Source organism: Planococcus citri, chromosome 4, assembly GCF_950023065.1.
Source record: "Planococcus citri chromosome 4, ihPlaCitr1.1, whole genome shotgun sequence".
Classification (NCBI taxonomy): domain Eukaryota; kingdom Metazoa; phylum Arthropoda; class Insecta; order Hemiptera; family Pseudococcidae; genus Planococcus; species Planococcus citri.
This window is the reverse complement of record NC_088680.1, coordinates 52,806,234-52,828,588: the sequence shown is the minus strand read 5'-3', so window position 1 is coordinate 52,828,588 and position 22,355 is coordinate 52,806,234. Positions and strand designations below refer to the sequence as shown.

The following is a 22,355-nucleotide window of genomic DNA, read 5'->3' as shown; positions in this document are numbered from 1 at the left end:
TACCTACTAGGTATGCTTTTGATATAAGAAATTTTTGGCAGTGAAATTAATGATTTTTCGACATCTTAAAAACATCCTTGTTCAGAAAACATTGATTAAATGGCCTCACGGAGGGTTCAAAGTCTGTCTCCGACTTGAGCGTCCATCGCCGTGGTCATTTTTCAGATTTCATTTTTTTACCATGTTAAAAATATTGTTGATGGAGGTGAGTGGCAAAATTGCTTTGGGTGATTGATAAAAATGTTATCTGCATTTCAAATGTAAAATACCTATCGATTTAGCCGGTCTAAAATTGAAATTATGTCATGTCTTACATTCAATATCCATCGCCGTGGCGCATTAGTTTCGTGATTAGGTCTGATATGTTCACCTGAAAACAAATAAAATGTATTTGATGGCCCAGTAAGTACTATAATATCAACACGTGGAACTTTTCCAAAAAACGTTTTCAAATTTCATATTTTAAAGATTTTCCCAATTTTTTCCTAAACTGGTGTTGTCCTCACAGTGGGCATTTTATAGCCTCGACGAGGACAATGAAGGTGTAAAAAATTTTAAAATTATGATGTTGGGAAATATTTTCTAATGAATTTTCATGCGGATATCAAGTCAAAATATCAGTTTTAAAAGCAAAAAAATGTGCCACGACGATGGAAATATTTACCCCCTCCCACAGTCCCAAAATCTTTGAACCCCCTCCTCCCTTCCTGGGGGAGATTAATTGAAGCCAATATCAAAAATAGGGTCAGGGGCATGTAAACAACAAGGTATTGGTTTTAAACCTTTTTTATAATGTCCAGCAATTTTTTAGTTTTATTTCTTCAGGAATTTAAAATCCCATTGGAAGGGTCAAAAGTGGATTTCAGCACCTAAAACGTTGGTCGGTGCTTATTGAGCACCCCATCGATTATTTCACATGATTGTCGCAAAATTCCAGGAATAAGAGTTCAAAAATGACTTTTTGACTCATTTGTAAATTCCAGAAAAAAGTGAAAAAAATCAAATCTGTGGGATTTTTGACAAAATCAATATCTGATGCGCCTACATGATCACCTGGCTTGAAAATAATTGATATTTGATCTTTTTGAGAGCCTCCAGCGGGTTTCTAGAGATATATTTTCTATAAAGATTTGATTTTTTTCACATACAAAACTCAAAAATTCACTTATGAAACCATACTCTCACTTTTGAAATTTTGTGGCAACCATTTAAGGCGGTTGAAAGGGTGTTCAATAAGCGTGGACCAACGTTATTGAGGCTGAAGTTCACTTTTAGACCTTCCAAAGCGATTTAACATATGTGGAGAAAATTGATAAATCAGTGGAAGCTCCAAAATGGCTCAAAACAGATAGTTGTTCATTATTTGTGAGAGTTGAATTGGAGAGGTTATTCGTATCTATTCATCACTGTGATTAAAAAAATATTTCTTAAATTTTGCAAAAATCCAAAAGTTAATCTTAATTACAGAGATTTTGGTTTTAGTTAGGAGGGTCTCGAGACATGATCTCAGGGCCGTAGAGAGGGAGCCTCGGGCCCTCGTTTTCCAGAGGGCCCTCATTTTTTGAGAAAGCTTAATAAGCTGGCAATTTCAAATGATCAGTGATGAACTGACAACTCTAAAATTTGTAAATTCTGTCTAAAATTAATAAAAACCACTATTTTTTAAACGTAATTCCCCAAAAATTTTCGTCCTCGCTCCACTCCAGCAATATTTTTTCAGCTTCTCTTCATGTTTTTGAATTTCGAAATACTCTTCAAAATCAAAATCACATTATTTGTCATAATTTTATACAAATATAAATACCTTTAAACCTACTGGATGGGGGGGGGGTAAAAATTTTTCATGGGGCCCTCAATTTTTTTGCCCCAGACCCTCGCTGGCTCTCTACGGCCCTGCATGATCTTTCAATCTAGCTTGCTTTTGTTCAAATCTAAGAACGCTAGTTTAAAATGTTCTCTTCTCAGCGCCTTCGAATTAGTAACAATTGACTCATCATTTAATTTCAAAATTTTTTTCAAGTTTTGAACAAAATTGGAGGTCTCTGATATGCCTTTAGAAGGGATATAACTTCATTTTGAAAGTGGATTTCTTGAGCAAAGTGTATGGAAAAGCATTTTTACCATAATCTTTCAAATCCGTAAATGGTATTTTTCAACTAAGCACTTAACTATTATAATAAATATTAAAAAGTTGAACTTTCGCCAAAGGTAAATTAAATACGTAGATTTTAGCACGCTAGTATCTATTTACTTACCTTGACTTTCGCTGTAAAAATTCAACTCAGCTTTGAAAATTTCATTGAATATTTGTTCTGAATCTCTCAATCATTCCCATACAGATCTCTGTTTCAAGATCAACCAGTTTTGAGTTATCTAATGAAGCTCCTCCGTCCAAACCTGGGGATGGGGGTAAGACGAAAATGAATGACAGTATGGTTATTCCCAAAACTATTGAAGACAACCTATGAGAAAAATTGGATGAAATCGGAATTCTATACTTTTCTTTTATTTTGATTCAAGACTCTTAGTGCTACAGATTCTAATGCGTATTTACGGCAAACTGATTATGCAATTTTATTAACATGTATTTAATCTAGATTTTTAGTCTCATTTGTTGAGGTGTTTTGGTTACATTTTAGTCCAAAATTATCGCTTTAAAATAATCTCATTTGAAAAGGTCGTTTTTCCAAAGTGGGCACTTTCAATGGAAGTACAAATAAAGAGGATTTATCGGTTCCAAAGGTGCACAAAAAACAACCGAGCTTTTAAAACACAGAAAATCGTCATTAACAAAACTAATTACTCGTAGGTAGATATACTCGTCTGTGGGCAAACCAAAGCTGTTATCGTAGAAACAGAGAGACTTTTAGGATTCCACTAAAAGTGCATTGAACTATTTTCAGGCTGCAATATTTCAACGAGGATGTTGACCTTATAATATGTAATCTTCTACGTATACCTACCTCATCCCATCACATTCCATCGGTAAAAAGGGACCTACATATACTCATAGTTCCTTACTAAAACCGGAAATTGAAACAACCCAGCTTAATATTTTTCTTCGACAATAGTAATCTCCATTTCCTAGAATTTCATATATGAAAAAGAGAGCCTACAACATGAGTAATAACGAAACAATGAAAACGAATATAGCCGCTTCCATATTTCATTTGGTATATGTATAAGCTCTCTTACTGTCTCACATTTTTGCAACCTTACCACAAAGAATAAAAATCATCTTCGGTGTGAAAAATCAATATAAGGATACGAGTATCTAGCCGTACGATGAACTTAGGCCATACGCGAACTATACGCGAATGAGGTCGCGAAAACGCATATAAATAATTTATATCGCATTCATAATTCAAATTTGTTGGCAACTGCCAAGTTTCCGATTCAACAGGAAGGACTTTTCAAACCGAATAAAAGGATATCTCGAGCATAAATAAACGCGTTTGTTACTTTAATGGGGTACGTTAATTAGACTTGGAAGGCGAATCAGGCAAATGGTTTCCAAGCGAATTTATCAACCACCGATCATAACGCTGTATTTTATCCCATATCTGGGTAAATAGAACGAGAGCCGTATACTTCGGCATAATCACGTAAAACCTGCAGTCGAAATTAGTCGAACAGTTTGAAAAATTAATTAGAAACCGACGTGCTTCCAAGATTGATGATTTTAAAGACCGCACGTATTAGGGATATCGATGGATTAAGAAATAGCTATAAGGGGCGATGTTTTATCTCCGGATGGAGTTTTATTATCGACGAAACATGCTATAAGCTAAGAAAAACATAATAAAAAATATAATATAAACAAACAATAAAAATTTTCATTTTTATATTGCCAATAAAAATATTTTACGAGATATGTGATTGATTATCAAATATCCGTGTAAGCCGGTTTCGATTCAAATATCGTGTCTAAAATTGATAGTTTGACCATTGAGCTATAATATTTAATGGTTCGATGTTTTTCAGTACGATCTGATTTATTTTCTTAAGGTTAGTTTGTATGCATCAGCCACGATGCGACTTTAAGAATTATTCTAGAGAGAAGAGCTAGTACCAAGTGTAGAGAAGAGTTGAATGAATTTACAAGACGTTATATTTGGTTATTGACTTTAACGAGAAGAGAAGAAAGAGTTTTCTAATTCCCAAAAATGTTGAAACATCAATTTTAAACTTTTCCTATTCTCTGTCTGCGATGAGTTTTGTGATGTGATTTGTGTTTAAAATACCTTCACATAACAGCATCGTGGAAATTCGATAAAACTTTAGATTAATGGTGGGTAGATGAAGTAGGTACAATTCTTACAGTGATATGGGCGTTTATTTTTCATATAAAATGCATCGAATGCTTAAAACAGACATTTTATGAAACCCTTAAAGCTAGAATTGACGATAAATTCTTCACTCCCTCCCCTGACTCTACCAAAAAAACACGAGAATGATCACAATCTGGGATACCAGCGGTAAATTGTCAGAATTGAGAATGGTGAAAGTGACCATCGCACTGCACAGGTATAATCTGATCAAACTGAGATAAAAAGGTGAAATTTAGTTTACATTTTATTTTTGAACACCCCAATTGATTAATGGTTTCGAACAGTTCTAAAGCTCCAGAGGATTTTTGGACTCTCTAGCTTTGAAACAATTGTCATAAAATGCTCCTAAATGAAATTCAGTTGGCCTACTGTCAGCTTAAATTTCTTTTATGAGACTTTTCTAATAGATTTAGGAATACAAAACTTCACATCAAAATGCCTCAGTCATGATTTCCTACATTTAACATAATGTTAAAATTCATCGTTTGATGAAATCAATACCTACCTACTTCGTATTAAATTGTTATCGAAACATCGGTATATTTCTTCATTGAATACTTAGCTAGTTTTCTACACTTTTTCATTGGATATTTTTAAAAGTAGAACAAAAAATCAGAACATTTTTTTTTAATGTTACATTGCATTGACAAGAAAATTGGAATTTGTTTGCTGTTTATGCAAAAAACCAAGCCTTCTTTTCTCAACTTTGGCAAAAAAAAGACTTCGTGGCAACTTTTTGGCTAAACGAAGACACTTTTACAATATTTTAGCAAAAAAGTAGAACATTTTTGAAACACTTATTGGCAACAAAGCAGAATTTTTTTGCGGATTTGAAAACTGTAACTTTTGTGTAATGCTGAAAACCAGTATTATCCTTGGAAATGTCAAAAGGGGACTTTCTTACAATTTCAGCAGCAAGAAGGACTTCTTCGACAATTTCCACAAAAAATCATCTGTTTGCAATTTTGAAAAAAAAAATGTATTTTTGGCGTAATTTTTTTCCGTGAAACCCTGCACAACTGCATTCTATGGCACTTTGAATGCGATTTTTATGCATTTTTGGCCATTTTTGATGGTAAAATGGCTCTCTTGTCCACGATCAGGAGAAGTCCCCCAACACAACCCCGTAGAGTTTTTTCGGTCCCGACCATGTCCCCAAAATCACCTTTTTGAGGGTCCACCCCCTCGTTGTGCGGGGTAAAATTTTCAAAATTGCACTTTTCTGAATGGGGCGGTTAGTACCTTCATTTTGGCAGCGCATTTTTTTGGTCCCCGAAAAAAAAATACAAAATCAACTTCTAGAGCACTTTTTCGTGCATCTGAAATTCGGCATTTTCCAGTGTAAATATATCGCAAACACTTCATCCATAACATCTGCATCTATGTCGGTAATATCGATTGAAATTTTTTTGTCGCTACGTGCAGCTAAAATGACTCTATTATGAACCGAATAATTTTTGCCTTTTGTTGATCTGTCAAATTTCTGCTTGGAGAATAATAGTAGGATATCTTTACGGAAATAATGAATGGGTTTTTCTTTATGAACGGATTTCTGTTCATGTCGTCAAAATTGATGAAATGGCCCCATCGAATTTTCTCTCCCCCAGCATCAAGTACTAGAAAATCTTCCTTCGAATGCACCTCTCTTCCAAAGTCATCAAGCAGTGCAGCTTTGAGTTTCGCGAATGCTCTTCCACCTTTACCGTCATCAACCAATTGAAAATCTAATGAAGTTTGGCTGTCAGAAAAACGCTTGCACTCATCCCAAAAAAAGTCAACTATCCAATAGCATGTTTCATTTTCGGTAGTAGGAGTCATGTTCGCATGTATGGTATGCCAATTATAGCCTCCAAGAAGAGTACGATCAATACTCAAATTATGTCTTATAGTGTGAAATTCCGCATTTGCATTCCAATCATTCCAATGAGGCCCATCGTTTTGTTTAGATAGCGTTCCAGGAGCAGCATTTGATCGATGCTGTAAAATACAGAAAATTCGTACCTATGATCCAATATTACATAGAATGCTTACGATTTAATAATATGAAAAAATAGCCTAGGTAGGCACTTCATCGTTAGAAAAATTAACCATATCCTATATTTAAGAAGACTTGTACCTACCTATGTGAAGTTCTTACGAGTATGGTAGTAGGTGAGTATAATTTCAAAGTAAGCATGTAGGTACCATCGGGGGTCCCAAACTCCATACGAGTACATTACCTTATTTGGAGAAGAAATTCTGTACTGAAAAAATTTTCAAAATGAACTTAGGCCCCTGATGTCATCAGCGGTCTCAAACGTTGAATTTTGGACGATTTTTCAGAAATAACGTACCCAATACGCAAGTTTTTAATGTTAAAAATTTTACTAAATTTATTTTTCTGGAGAATAAAAGCACGGGTCAGTGTGAAATTTAACCTCTTGGGCACAATTTTTCTGTCTACAACGTTTACCAAGATATTTTTTTTCAAGAATGCATCGAATTTTGAAACTGAAAGTTTTGAAGAAGGAGGGATATGAAGATTTTTAGACCAGCTTTAAAGTTTAAATTGTAATTTTCTGTATTAAAAAATACGATAGTGTATAGGTAATGTTCTTACATGAATATAAATCAAACAAACGAACAGAAACAGTAAAACCGATTTTTTGATCGACAAAATCATATTAAAAACGAAAATCACAATCAAACAACTTTAAAATGATGAATAAATCAGCCTCCAGTTGAATATTTTTTCGATGAACGATTAGAAAATAAATGATTAAACGTAGATGGAAATGAAATGGATCCTTATGGATATGTTGATTAAGACTATTTTTCAATTTCAGACCCGGAAACTGTCCCTTTCACATGCATATTATCTTTAATTATTTACATCGATTAAAATGTATTCATTTTCAGTTTACATTGAGCAATGAGTAATTGAATCTCGAATAATTAGACTTACACTTATCTAAAAATAAGTTAATTAATTCTATGTATAGTTTTCATTTTCAGACTCGAAAACTGTATCTATCAATTCTACGTATCATGTTCGATTATCTATACAAAAATAGATAATTTTCAAAAGAATTGAGGAGCTGGATATCAAAACGCCGTAAGTCCATTTTTATGAAAATTGAGATAAGAGTGTTTTCCTATGTAAAATTCAACGGGGAATCGATTGCAGCCATCGTCGTAAATCCATCCGCCATGCTTCACCTCGAAAATCCCACACAAGGTTGAGATTTACTTCAAAACGCAGTAAAAACCAGCAATTTTTCTTCAAAACGCAGTAACTACACTATTTTTAGCGTTTTTTGTGTTTTAAGGTTGGTAAACATTGATTTCAGAAGGTGGTTACTGTTGGTAATGAAACTACAGACTTTTAAAAAATTTCCAACATATTGTTCAATCATAATCACACTTGGCCTGAACATAAAAAACAAAATCTTGTGTCATGACTCAGTCACTATGGCAAACGACGCTTTAATTTTGAATATTTTTTTTACTATTTAATAGATAATAATCATTAAAATGGTTCTCTACCCATGTGTTTTTATTTCAGTAAGAGAGTGCCGGTGTATTTACTGCGTTTTGATATAAAATGTGTGTGATTTTTGTAGCAAGTTTCAGATCAAAACGCAGTAACTGTCTTTTTTCAGATCAAAACGCAGTAACTTTTTTTCTCCCCCTTCCCACGTTCCCCCTGGTTCTCAAAAATTTGGGCACTTTCATGTTTTGAGGTCATGGTGACTTCCCCTTTCCTCTGATACCACATTTGACCCCCTTCGACTCCCCCCGACCCCCCCCCCCAACAGTTTTTCCTCATTTCTGAAAATTTTGCAAAATGGACTTACGGCGTTTTGATATCCAGCTCCTCAATTGTGAGAAGAGATTTCAACGTATTTTTATAAAAAGGAAAGTCAGTGACCTTAAGAAGCTAGAGAGCTGGACGACGAGTCTGGGAACCCTTACTGATGGGTCAATGGCCTTGAGAGGCTAGACAGAACGGTAGACAACCTTGAGAAGACAACTGGGTCAATGACCTTAAGATGTCAGACAAAACCTCGTCCGCTGGCTGAAAACCTGGTCCAGATGATCATGTCTGATCGAGCATTATGTCAACTTTACCAAAAAACATTAAAAGTTTCCTTAGAGAGGACATTTTACATCCATTTTTTCTTCAAAATGGAATTATTAAGAAGAATTCTGACATAAAAATAGGGTAAATTATTCATTTTGAATCTTCCATTCATTTGCTTGGGCCCCCCTCCCTCCAATGAAAGATTTGTTTCGAGTTTAATGAGTTTTCAGAAGCAAGCCTTCAAAAATTCGACAAATTCGTAACAAAAAACAAAAAAAAACACTAAATACGTGAAAATGACCATGCCCCCCACCTCATGGGAGGGAGGGAGACGAAAATAGCGTGATTGTTCATCCAGACCATCGAAAAAAATACCTACATTAAAATATTTCAACAAAATTGAAATGGGCATCACAAATAATTTTTTAAATCAGAACACGTATTTACGGCAAACTGGTTATGCAATTTTATTAACATCTGAAATACGACGGTTTGCATTCGGTGAATTGGAAGGCGAAACAAAACCATACTACTGTAGTTTCATCTGTCGAGATGTTTAGTGAGATTTTGGTTCAAAATTATCGCTTAACGTAAAAATGTTAATTTGAAATATACTCGTACTTTCAAAGTGGACACTCCCAAAGTAAACGAGCACTCATCGACTCCCCAATTATGGCTGGAATTAAATACGGATTTAAGCTCATTTTTTCGACTCGATCCTTTCCACACATTCTCCAGCATCGCTTCCCTCTAAAATCCCACCTCTCCACCCACTCAATCGAAACCACTGATCTTTTTGCTAGAAGTCTGAACTCGGTTTATTGCTTTAATATAGGAAGTCACGGTCACGCAAAAAAAAAAAAAAAAAGAAACAGTTGAAAAATCTCAAGACTCTTACAACTTTTCCCAAAGCTCCTCGTGAGAATAAGAAAGAATCCCACGCACAAATTCTCAGACTTCGCACCTTCTATAAATAGAAAAATCTAGTCTTCTGACGTCATATCTTTAGAAAAAAAAGCACCACTTGTGACCACGATATTTGACGTGTAATATGTACTTCACTAGAATTTGGCAGATTCCAGCGGGAGTATTTTCAGCACGAGTTATTCGTATGCATCGCCATACACGAGCGAGCATTAAGATGAATTCTCACGAATCGAGGCCTGTGTATTATGAACTGATTTTAATGTAATTTTTGTACACAAGTATATAGGGCAAAAAGAAACCATAACGCGGAAAATAACACTTTGATACGTCAAAATACGCTTATCGAAAAATAAATATTTTCTAAAACAACGAAGTAGATATCTCGTATTCGAGAATTATTTCCAAAAGTGGCGATCTACAAAAGAACACGCGACTAAGGGTAGTAAAAATAAAATGTAAAATCTCGTTAATAATAAATTCAAGTTTATCAGCGAGAATAAAAATAACATCACACCGCTAAGCTAAGTGTGATAATAATGCAAATAAAAATGATAGAAATTCGCCAAGTTTATCGAACCGAACCGTACAACGGTACCTAACGATAAAATTAACCAAATTTGCGAGAGCTCGCGCTTCGATGTAGCTGGAATTTTTTACTCTTGCTGAAATACTCTTTAAATATTTATTTTGAATAATTCAAAACAAACGCGAAAACTTATTTACTTGTCGAGCTTTATAAACACGACGTTTGACAAGGCGTTCTTTTATATACTCGTAGCTATAAAGCGAACTGTAGTGTATGCTCTTAGAATACATTTAAATACCTATAGGGAAACTTGAAAACACGTTGTTAACTCTGGCAGTTAATCATCGCGAGTTGACATTTGAAAATAGGTACCTTTTCGAGCATACTGTAGTGATTTGGAACCCAAACACAGCTCAGCGTACAACGAACTATAGTACGTCTCATCAGTATGTTTGTTTGTACCACCGTAGTTGTTATAGCGGAGAATGACGTCGCGGATTTCATTCGTCTGTAATCTGGCTTATTACGAGCCGCGAAGCGAGCGAGGAATTTTCCACTTTTTCCTCCCACCCCCACCCCCACCCCCACCATTGGTTGGATTCTCCTTTCATTAGCTATTGTTATAACGTTGCTATTGGTTTTTAATATTTTATAACAATTTCTAAACCCTTGTTTCGATTTGTAATTCTGTTTCGTGCATCGCCAATAATATAAATTGATTTTAAATTCTAAATGGATGATGTTTTACATATAACCCTTACTATATACCTACGGCACGCTCATTGAGAGGTTATCGACATTCGAATGTACATATTAAGGTACAGTTGACCATTTAAACAAATTATATGCACGCCTACGTTTCTGTATTTTTAATGGGTTCGTTAATTGAAATTTTCTCGTTTTTGGAAATATTTCAATTTTTCCCAACTCTACGCGCCGAAATACAGATAGGTACGAAACTATATACGAAGGTTATTCATACCGGGTGTTTCGAATAATTAACTCGAGTATGCTGCAATCTGAAGTACACGCGTGTGTGAATGGAATAGGTTTGTTGACCTTTGAAATTATAAGGGAGAATTGTGGCCAATGTGGTGTAGCTTTTTTAATGAAAATTTTTGAAAAAATTATATCTAGTATAGAATTTGCCAGAATTCAAAATGTAATGATTGTAAGTACATAGTTGTTTGAAGATTTAATGGGCGTTATTATTTTGCGTTAACCAATGCATCCCCCTCCCCCATACTAGGATTAAAAATTGCAATTTTTCAAGTTTGAATAATTTTAGGCTGCAATTCAAAATTGAAGTAGGAAGAAGTATTGAACTTTACACTCAGTTATTTTCAAAATTTAAAAAAATGAAAAAAATTGAAAAATAAAAATGTAGTAAAGTAATCTTTGTCAGAAAAGTTCTAAAATGATTAACAAACATGTTTTGTTTTGTTTTTTTGCTTGAAACTGGATTATTAAAATGGTAATTCTTCAGGATTACCTACTTCAAGTTTTCAAGAAAGACTGACAGACAAATGTCAGAAAGTCATTTTTGAAAGTTTGAGATAATTTTAGCAAATCATTGATTTTTTCCAAGCTTTCAAAGTGTTGGGCCTTTCCTTTGAGACTCACATCAGAGTAACTCAAAGTATCAAAAAACAATTTAATTAAGCCAAAAGCAATAAGCAAGAACCAAAAAAGAATGAAAAATGAAAAGAGAAACGGTGCAGAACCAAAACCAAGAACTCAAATTTGGGGGAACTGAAATGGGAACTGAAACAAACAATCAAAAGATAGAGAACAAAAAATGAGAACGAAATAATGTTGGTTTTTGGGAACAGAAGCGAAAGGAAACCCAAAAATTTGGTTTTAACAATTGCACACAAAAGCGTTCAAAACATGTTAAAATTATATAAAAATACCAACAAAAAAAATCAATAATAATTTGTCTATTTATAGCAACATTTGATAAAAATTGCATAAAAAAAATAAAATAGGTAAGTATCTACTTGTTAAAATAGGTAACATACTGACAATAAAATGATGAAATTGCAAATATAGGCAAAAATTGCATGATGTAACTGTAAATGTGGCCCGCATCCCTAGGGGGGAGGAAGGGTAATTACTACTAGGAGGGGATCTCAAGTTAACGTGATGTTCTTTACAATGGACTGGTCCAACATTCAATCTGTCTAGTCTGTCAATGTACGCTTTGCAGTGAGGTAGGGTTGAAGATAGGCTGGGAACGTTAATAGGTAGTCAACGTTAAAATCTATGTTAATGTGTAGGATTTATACTTAAGGTATCTTTCTGTCGCGAATTCGCGTGTTATGTTATGTAAATTTGTTGTGCGTTGTTCTCGTGTAAATCTTGTCAATTATATACAGCTTGTCTGATATGTGTTCACATTATTTCTGTTACTTCGCGTCTGAGACCGAATCATCGAGTAAATAGGTATCGAGTTGACCATTCGCCAGCTAAGAGTCAAGTAGGTACCTATTTGGGACGAATATCGTAATCATGTACAAAAGTTATTCTATGGTAGGAGTCGTCTTAAATTCTATTCTCAATGAAAAAGCGTCAAAAATTCAAATTTTTTTCAAATTCCACACATCCTTCATATGTATTGTCACCAAGGTTGCATTAGAGTCAGTCGCGATTGTCGGCAATGCACCCTTCTATTTTTACAATCTCTTTGAATTATGCCACCTTAGTCTTGGTGCGTTTGAAATAACTTACTCATAAAACTAATATTTAACTTGACCAATTAATTAGGGGTACTAATATTTTGCACGACCAAAAAAACAAGTATCACGACGAGCATACGTAACGACCAAAACGGCTGAATGAACGACAATCAAATATCAACTTTCACGCCAGGATAAAGCCCGACAGTAAAGTAGGTTGGAACGACGGAGGATGTAGTATGAGATAACAATAAACACGACTGCATAACATTATTCACGACGAACAAAAAATAATAAAATTTCACCCAAATTATCATGATTTCAAGAGATGAAAATCCAATTCACTGCTATTTTTAAAATATTTTCCCTCCCGCAAATTTTAATGTTCCAATTTTAGTCTTTGTTTTACTCATCTGGCGAGAAAATGTACTAGTTTCAGTCTTTTTCTTCAACTTGTTCATCATTTTTGAAAGAGTACTGGAAAAAATATGATTTTTCACATAATTATTTCCAGCTGTTTTGACCAAAATTACGCAAAAAAAAAGTCACTGCAAAAAGGTCTTATAATTTTGTTTTTTCAAATGCATATGGATAAAAAAGGGAATGACTTAAAATTAAAAATATGATAAAAATGTTTTCCGAGACCCTGATGTGGACCTTCAATACACATTTTCAAAATTTCGAAAAAATAATTTCAAGTACCTTAAATCTGGATTGAAACTTTCAAATGCCAATTTGAAAAAAAATAATAGGCGTTCCATTGGGGCAGAAAAGGAAGAGGGGCCGACCCACAAAGGCTACAAAAGCCCTTCTACTTCAATGAATATTTATTCGTACTTGGTTTTTTAACCTTTTTTTTGTATTTCCAATCAAATTTTAGCATTTTTTAAATTTTAAATTTCGTCGGTAATATGTATTTTTCTGACTTTGAAATGTCGTCGTTGTTCCCCTTAAATGACAGGTGAAAGTAATAAAATGTCGTGAATTTATTTATTTGTTGTTGAATGACTTATCTCGTCGTGCGAAACCATTTTTGGTCGGGTAAACCTTTTTTGGTCGGGAATGCATTTTTCAGCCGTGAAACTTTGAAACGCTTGTCGTGATACTTGTTTTTTTGGTCGTGCGATTAAATGGCACCCATTAATTAGTGTAGATAGGTGAATGTTCAACCAAAGGACATGTTCATTCATCTAATTAATTTTATTCTTAATTTTAATGGAATAATTCATGTCTACATTGTAATATTATCAGTGAAGCATATTATTACGATGTTAATATCAATAATTTACATAGTTGCATTAATGGTACCTATTGTAGGATATGTGTTATTTTGCCTTAAAACGGTCCTTAGGTAAGGGTTGATACTGAAAAATATTCCAAATTGCCTATGTAAATTATGTTTTAATAAATACCTTTTAATTTGTTTTGATGATTGAATTCATTTCATTCTTCACTACATAATATATTGCATTTACTAAAATAGCAAACTTCTTATAAAAGCCCATTCATGAGCTATCCAGGCAATAAGGGAATTATTCCTCCCTTAGGGAATAATTCTAAGACTCACTAGTCTAGCAGAGAATGCAAACCATTTTCTCCTATCTCAATTTGGCTAGTTTGAACTATATCAATACACTCGATCATCTATGGTGTCATCAGTTGGTGCTAATAAGTAGCAATTTTGGCCATTTCTTTGAATAACTATAATGGGTCCTACTTTCTTTTGGTATAGTTTACCAGAATTTTGTTTTTCGTGTGATGATAATTTGTGATTCATTATAAGGACCTAGTCACCTGGTTCAAAAAATGTCGGATCGAGATGTTTTTTATTGAATGAAGTTTCTTCTTCAATTTTCTTAAGTCTTCGTTATTCACGAATGAATGTCTCAACCACCTAGCGGAGAGACATATCGAAGATTCTTTGTTTTCGTTCTTCAATCTTGTAGACAGCTTTCTTGGCTAAAGAATCGGCTATTATGTTGGTGAATTCATGTTTATGTGTGAAGACATAAAATGAAAGTAGGTAAATTTTCAAAATTTGATAAGATTGCTGAGAAATTTGGTGAAATCTACTACAATATGAAAAGTTACCTATTTTTATCACCAGAATAATTTTTAGACCACATGGAATATTGTACATTTTGAAGTTTATTGAATTTTTCAAGTACGAAAAAAATATTCATACTTAAGTAGGTAGGTAGGTACCTAATATATGATCAAAAATATATTATGAAAAGCTGAAATCTGGGCAAAAAGTTTTTTCAACAGAATTTTAGTTAAAAATTAAACAAAAATAATTTTTTTCAAGAGTTGAGTCAATGTTTAAAGTTTTCTGGGTGTTCTTTCAAGAAGTTTTTTTTTTTCAATAAAGAATTGTACCTACACCTATTCTTTTCTAAGAAGTCTACTCATGCGTTCTAATTTAGGTACCATAGTCATTCAGCTTTCAAAAAAAAAAAAATGATATGATAGGTATGATATAAAATAAACAAATAGGTACCTACTTAGAATGCAAAATGATAATCTTGTAAGACATCAATCATGCTCTATCTTCCATATTTATTTCCTCATAACCCTTTGATTTGAAACTTACGCAATTTTATTAGAGAACAAATTTGTTTATTTTAGTCGACTGGTGGCATTGAAGTGAAATCAAAAATAGTTTTTTTTTTCAATTTTTTCTAAGTGTTGAAAAGTTTTTCTTAAAAGATACGTTTCACGGGACACCCTGTAAATTTTCAATTAAAATAGATAGAGCTATCAAGTACACTCTTATCGAATGGACTTACAAATTGATAAAAGAAGAGTAAATCGAAGTGGTTCTCGCAAACCTTTCATTTCAATTACCTACCAGAGAAAAAAAATGAAACAACGAGACGAACAAAAGAGCTAAATAATTTGAAAAGTTTCATTTTTGAAATTTCGTGAAACTGCCTTATGCGTAAAAAGAGCGGTTAGTCGAAGGTTTTTATCGATTTGTTGATTAAATTTTTATCCTTTCCCCGTGGGTCATTCTACGGTTAAGCTGGCGAAATACCTAAAAGTACAGATCGAAGTAGGATATTTCATTTGTAAAGTACCTCATCCAGTCGATGCGTTCGGTTTAAATAAAAACAACCGTGTTTTTAGGTCAAAAAAGCGTCGCAGTTCATTAGTTTTTTTTTCTAATACGAGTACAGCCTTTTTTTCGCTTTCGTGCTCCCTTAAGGCCTTTTTTCACATTATAATAATTTTCTTTCGTCAGTAGGTTAGGTAGGTACCTCTATAAGAAGTGCAAGTTTTGAACGAGTCATCGTAATTGTTATCAAATTTCATTTTTATTTATGACGAAAAAGAAAATTCCCATTAAATATTTAAAAGATATAGGATAAAACGTCTGGCACTGGTATATACCTCGATTGTTATTTAATATAACGAAACTAATTTCGCGTTATTTTTTCGCCGTGAAAATAAATGTAATATTCCAACTGCTCGATTTGTAGTATATCGTAACAGCTGCGAACCTGTTTACGAACAAATGTTGATAAAATTGTCGGCAAACAATTCGTCGTTAATTAGTTCTCTACACGGTGAAGTTTTCCATACACGATTCGTTAATATTTGTTCGTTTACAACGTTGATTTGGGTGATTCATCTTGGATTTTATACACGACAACGTAGTGGGTAGGAAAAGTACAGGACGCGAACACGTCGAGTAATAACGAATCGATCATATTTTTAGCTTTTGGCGATATGAACGATACTACACGCTCCAGTCAAAAGCGCTATTAATCATTTGTCAATTTAAAGCTCTCTAATTTATTAACTATTACGAATGAGTTCGCGAAAGTCTCGCGTTACTGGATAAGATTACTGGTACGATTTCATTGTTTTTGGTTCACGTAAACATAACTAAGTACCTATACAAGCGAACCGAGAACTAAGAAGCTATATAGGTACTTTATATCATACGTTCGAAGCGGAAACTGCTCTTTGGCATCGAAATGCCTTTTTTCTATTCGCTTCAATGAACGTGTTAGCTTTTGCGTGCACTATAAACGACCCTCGAGGTTAATAAATTTGGCTGTTTTCCAGCAAAACAAGCCTTAAGATTCAAAACGTGCGTTTCCCATTTCATGGTGTCAATTTACGCGACGACGGTACGTACTCGACTAACACGAGTTGCAAATTTTCTATGTACCTACCCACATTCATTCATATTTCGGTCTTTGGTCGCGTTGTTTTCGGATAGTATATTTTATACCAAAATGTACCGGGTGTTCCACCGTTAATGGTGGCGAAAAATATACCCACTAATGTAGAAACGCAGACTACACGCGTGTGAATTGGTTTGCTAGCCTTGAAAATTCAAGGAGTAAAGCAAAGTTATGCTTTTTTGAATGAAATTTTTCATGATACCTTATATTTCTGATAAAACGGCGATTTTTTCGAAATTTTCCCTATGGAAAGACCTTTTGAAGGGATGACCAATGGCGCAAATCGCAGCCCTCTAGCCCTTTTTTAAAGGCTACTAGGGGGTGTCAAAGTTTTCAGTGAACTTGAAATATAATTATTTCAGCAGTTTGGTATCGTTCCAGCTCTCAAAAATTCGGGAAAAAATATATTATGGACAACTTTTCATGCTGAACAACATATTAAAAAATTGGGATGACGTTATCTCGTAAAATTGGTTTTAAAAAAATTAAAAGTTTAGCAAAAAAATTAAAATTTGTCTACTTTTTGAATTTTTCAAATTTTGTTTTTTTTTTAATTGATGTAAAATTGTTAAAATTTGAGCAAAACAGAGAAAAAATTGTGGAGGTAGATTCTGCACATTCGTGCACATGCAATAAACCCTGTATGTAAGCTCATTATATGAGCTTCACCTAGCTTCATTGAGCTTCGTGAGTACCTGGCGATTTACCGCCTCAGTACCTACTTTTCGGTTACAAACAGATAGGACAAATATTTACAGAACGCACATATACCTTAATAAATAAAATTCCTTCGATTATTCATTAATACAATGTTTATTCGTGAATATCACATGATTATGAATAATCTACTCAAGCTAATTACACTGGCCTGTACAGCATTACGTAAAGTTGAGAGATAGCATTTTAAATGCCTAAAGGAGTGCTTACGCACATCATCACGGGGAACAGGAACAATAAATGGATGTGGGAAGGTCCATCTACGTTACTCTTTCGAAAGAGATTTTAAATAAGGATGAACTTGAAGTTTTACGTACCTAACCAAGCACCTGAGTGCATTTGACTTCTCCATCAGCATAACAGGAACTCAATCTATTTCGAAATAGATCACTTGCTCATTGCTTCACCAGTTCATATTTCGAAATATGACTGGACTTCTGCTACTAGTTTGGCTAACTAGATTTACGCAACATATGAGAATAGGTACACGCCTATCTCATCTCCAGAACGCTGATATACCAATGCTTACACATTGGGAGTCGCCAAATGACTAGCATTTAGCTCGTTGCTCTCACAACACGTTGGTCATGAGAGAACTAACTCACCAGATGGCGCTTTTACGTAATTAATCCGCCAGATCGCGTATTTATGGAACTAAAATGAGTTGCAGCTGAATGCAGAACAATTTTCTCTCACATGAGTGACTGAAAATACTGCAGTTCCTATTGTTACAAAATCGCGTATATTTTTTAAAAATTGCTAAAAATTACAAAAAAATGATCAAATATCAACAAAATTGGATGAAATTTTGCATAAATAGGATATACCTATGTAATAAAATGAAGTGAAATCTTCTCTGAAAGAAAAACTTTGAATCATAGATCTGCGTTTTGCTCGAAAATGCGATATAATCGTAGAAAAATCACTAAAAATTAGCGAAAAAATAGTGAAGAAACTTGGGAAAAAATTACTAGAATGTCGGTTTAAAAATCACTTGAAACATACCAGTGAAAAATGACACAAAATTAGAGTTTTAAAAAAGTCACAGAGATATCAATGATAAATATTTATTATTAAAAAATTCGTGAAAGAAATTTGCTAAAAAAAATGGGGAGAAATCACCAAAAAATTTTAATTTCTAGAAAAATTGTTGAAGAAATCATAAGATATAATTTAAGGTTTCGCTTAAAATTGCTTCAAAATCTCTAAAAAAAAAAAATAGTTTGAAAAATGGCTAGAAAATGAAAATTTCTAGAAAATTGGGTTGAAAAATTACTACAAAATATGTAACTGAAAAATTAGTGAAAGACATTTGAAAAAAAAATCAGGAAAAAATTACTAGAAAATTGGCAAAATAGGTTTAAATAACAAAGACAATAATTAGGGTTATCACTAAAAAATTGCTTCAGAAATCTCAAGAAATTCAGTTTGAAAAATGACTATAAAATTGAGCGTGGGAAAATCACTGCTATGAAATTGGTTAGAAAAATGACTAGAAAGTTCAATTTAGAAAATCACTATAAAAAGTTCGCGAAAAATAACTGGAAAGAAAAAAGAATTGAAAATTAAATGTCTGAAAAATTGGTTTAAAAAACATTAAATGCAGAAGAAGAAGGGGAAAAATTACTATAGGTACAAAGACAGTGAAAAAATGGCGACAAAATTATTTTTTTTTTTGAAAAGTAACTTAAAAATCAGTTATAAAGTATACAAAAAGTTAGTACCTAAAAGAAACTGCCTAGAAAATTAGGGGGAAATTAATTAGTCATCAGAAAATTAATAAAAGAAAATACTAGACTATTCATGAAAGGTCACTGCAAAATTGATTTTTAAATCTCTAGAAAATTACGATGGTTTGAAAAATGGCGGGAAAATCAGTAAAAAAAAATCACTAGAGAAAAATTGTCTTGAAAAAAAAAATGAAAAACTGCGTTAATCATTAGAAAATTTGTACCTACTAAAAAATGAACAACGAGAGAAAAATCATTACAAAATTATTGGCAAAAAAGTGAAAATTAGTGAGAAATAGAATCTCTCCACTTTCATTGCCTTCCAAATACATAGACATGAATTGAATTCTTACACGTTAATAAGATTGCCTAACCAGTTCGCCGTAAATTATTGAACATGAATCCGCCATAATTGCGACCCAAACTTTTCAAGGATTTTGAAAAGAGAGGCATGGACCTTGTAATTTTCAATTATTTGCAATTTTTACCTATTTTTTGGGGCAGCCCTCCAGCAGAGTCTGTGGAACCCCAAAATGTTGAAAAAAACTTGATAATGATAAACAATAAAAACGCATGTATTGCGACAAGTTTATCTAAATTTGTGCGAGATCGTTGTGCACAAAATATGCTAACTTCTTGGAAATGAATCCCCAGCGCTCTTAAGGTATTTTCATTTTTGAAATCTATAGGAAAAGGGTCAAATTGGTTTCGAATTCAATGAGCCGTTTTCAAGCGTGCAAAAAACTCAACATTTCATGTTTAGATCCGGATACTGATTCTTTTACGGAAAAGGCTGCTTAAAACGATGAAACATCGTTCATTCGAGGCAACGAATACAGAAGCCAAATTAATCCCCTTAAATCTCAATTTGAAAAAAAAAATGAATTCCGTCATTCTCGCCTGGAAAGTTTACAGAGGGAATATTTCATCGAATATTGGCACTTGGCACAATTTCAACAACCCGGGAGAATTTTAAAACACGAATTTTTTAATTGGTCCTACACCAACGAGGAAGTATAGGAAAAATTTCGCAACGAATGCAAATGTGAAAAACAAATAAATCAGCCCAAGTTTTCCGGCGACAGTGTTTTCAACGTTCATTGAACCATAAAACTTGGGGAAAATATTCTTTATCGACGAAGCAGATTTAAACATAACGAAGCTATAACTTCAAATTATAAAAGTCGCTACATTTAGTAGATATATACGACGAGTATAGAGACAGAACGGTGAAAAAAGGGAAAAAAAGAGAAAAAAAGGAAGAAGCAAATCTCCAACTACTTTTTAATGCGGATTTACGAACGCACAATACGGAAACGGTTAAAATGGTTATTCGAAGGAACATTTCGCAGCCACTATGTGCCATTTTTCACAACCGTTCAACGTTCAAATCCAAAAACAAGAGTTGGCTGGCGCTCGTTAAAATAAAACTTGTCGAGTACTCAGAGCGTGGATCAATCTCAGCGCGAATGAGCTAACAAAAAGCTCGCTATAGCGACGAAAAATTCGTAATTATAAAAATGATATAAGGATTCGTTAAAAATAATGAGATGTTTTTATTTGTCTTTGTTCGTAAAACTGTGCAAGTTGCGCAATTAATTTACTTCTTTGGTCAATGAATGAGAAAAATAAAATTTCCTTATACGATACTACGAGTACATACGAAGAATTGTAGTATTTTTTTTATAATCTAGACTATTATACGATTGGGATTGGGAATTATTGTAAATTAACTCGACCAAGGGCAAATTTCAAATAAATATTCCCTCTCGTCGTAATACACCGCATGTAAATTATAATTTTACTCATGTCTCGGTTCTCGATCTGCCTTATGACGAGAGATAGAAATTTTAAAATTTTACGTCAATTTTTATCATTTCGCAACTCGATGCTCTCTGGTGATTAAAAGTTTTAGAAAACTTTGAAATGGAATTACAACAAATACGAGTATACTTGTATTTTTACTGAAGAAGACGTGACGATGAGATGAAAAAATTATCTAATATTTCGAATTACATTTTCCATCGCGATGATTTGAAAAAAAATAGCGAATATCCCGGTGGGATTCACTCCATTATCATGTGTTTTATTTTTCGTTTTGTTTCGCGAATCGCGATGAATACTGATAACGATGTTTTGTATTATTTTCAGGGATTGTCACGAAGAAGCGAAGAAATTGAAAAACTCTGGAAAGTGTTACCTAGCGATGACTTGAGTAAAGTCGTGAACAAGAATTACACCAAGAAATTCCTTTATCGTTGCGAAAGTAAAATTTATACTTGTATAAATCATAAATTATTAAGGACAACGTATGACTGAAAAGAGCGACAAAACAAAAACAGATAATCTCAGTCAATAGCATAAATGTGTGGTGGAATTTATAACTCGTGTATTATTACTCGCAAACGTGCGGTAATTATATGTACATGTACGAGTATCATCCCCTTATATTATAACAAGGTTGTTATCACGCTAGGTACAATGATACAAAATTTACTCGCTGCGCAGAGCACAAACACAGTACAACGTCCTGCTTATACATACAAAAATTTATGATTTATTACTCCACGTTAAAATTATAAACGCCAAAAAACCGCATCCTTTGTCTTATTACGACTCGACAAATGATATACTGTATCATTTTTCAAAACAAACTTCCATACCAATGTAGCGAAATTTAGTTGGTTTCATTATTTTTATCGATACTGAGAATTAATCGCTCGGATGAGATTTCCTCGTTTGTTGATTGTAGCGTTTGTGTTGAGCTAACTTGAGAAATTAGTATTCGTGAGAATTGATAATTTGTATAGAAAGTATCGCGATGGCAAGAAGTATAGGGTGTTTGGTAAATGGATGTTACCTTAAAAAGGAGAGGTATTCCAATAGGTGGAAATTTTTCGTAAACCGAACAGAGAAAAATTGGAAGAATAGGCTGAAGCAGGTGCACCACGAGACCTAATTTCAAGTGCTGAACTTGATTTTTTTTTTTAAGTTAAATTTGCTCCATTTTCTACAAAAAAAAATCAAATTTTGATTATAAATAAAGTTGGAATTTGGTTTATAGACTGTTTCGACCTCTCAAATTGACTGGCGATGGTTTCGAGCCATTCCGGAGCCTGTGGCGGATTTTTCAATTTTCCAGGTAGAGAAAAATCGGCCATTAAAAAGAGTCAAAAATCAATTTTCT

At 33.5% G+C, this 22,355-nt stretch overlaps 1 protein-coding gene across 1 annotated transcript in view; it reads left to right on the top strand.

Moving 5' to 3' along the window:
• LOC135845876 (protein sneaky-like) overlaps nt 1–22,355 on the top strand; it is a 131,098-nt gene that overhangs the window by 81,720 nt on the left and 27,023 nt on the right. The window contains exon 3 of the mRNA XM_065364724.1: nt 21,320–21,434. Within this exon, the coding sequence (XP_065220796.1) occupies nt 21,320–21,434 (115 nt within the window). The remainder of the gene's footprint in view (nt 1–21,319; nt 21,435–22,355) is intronic.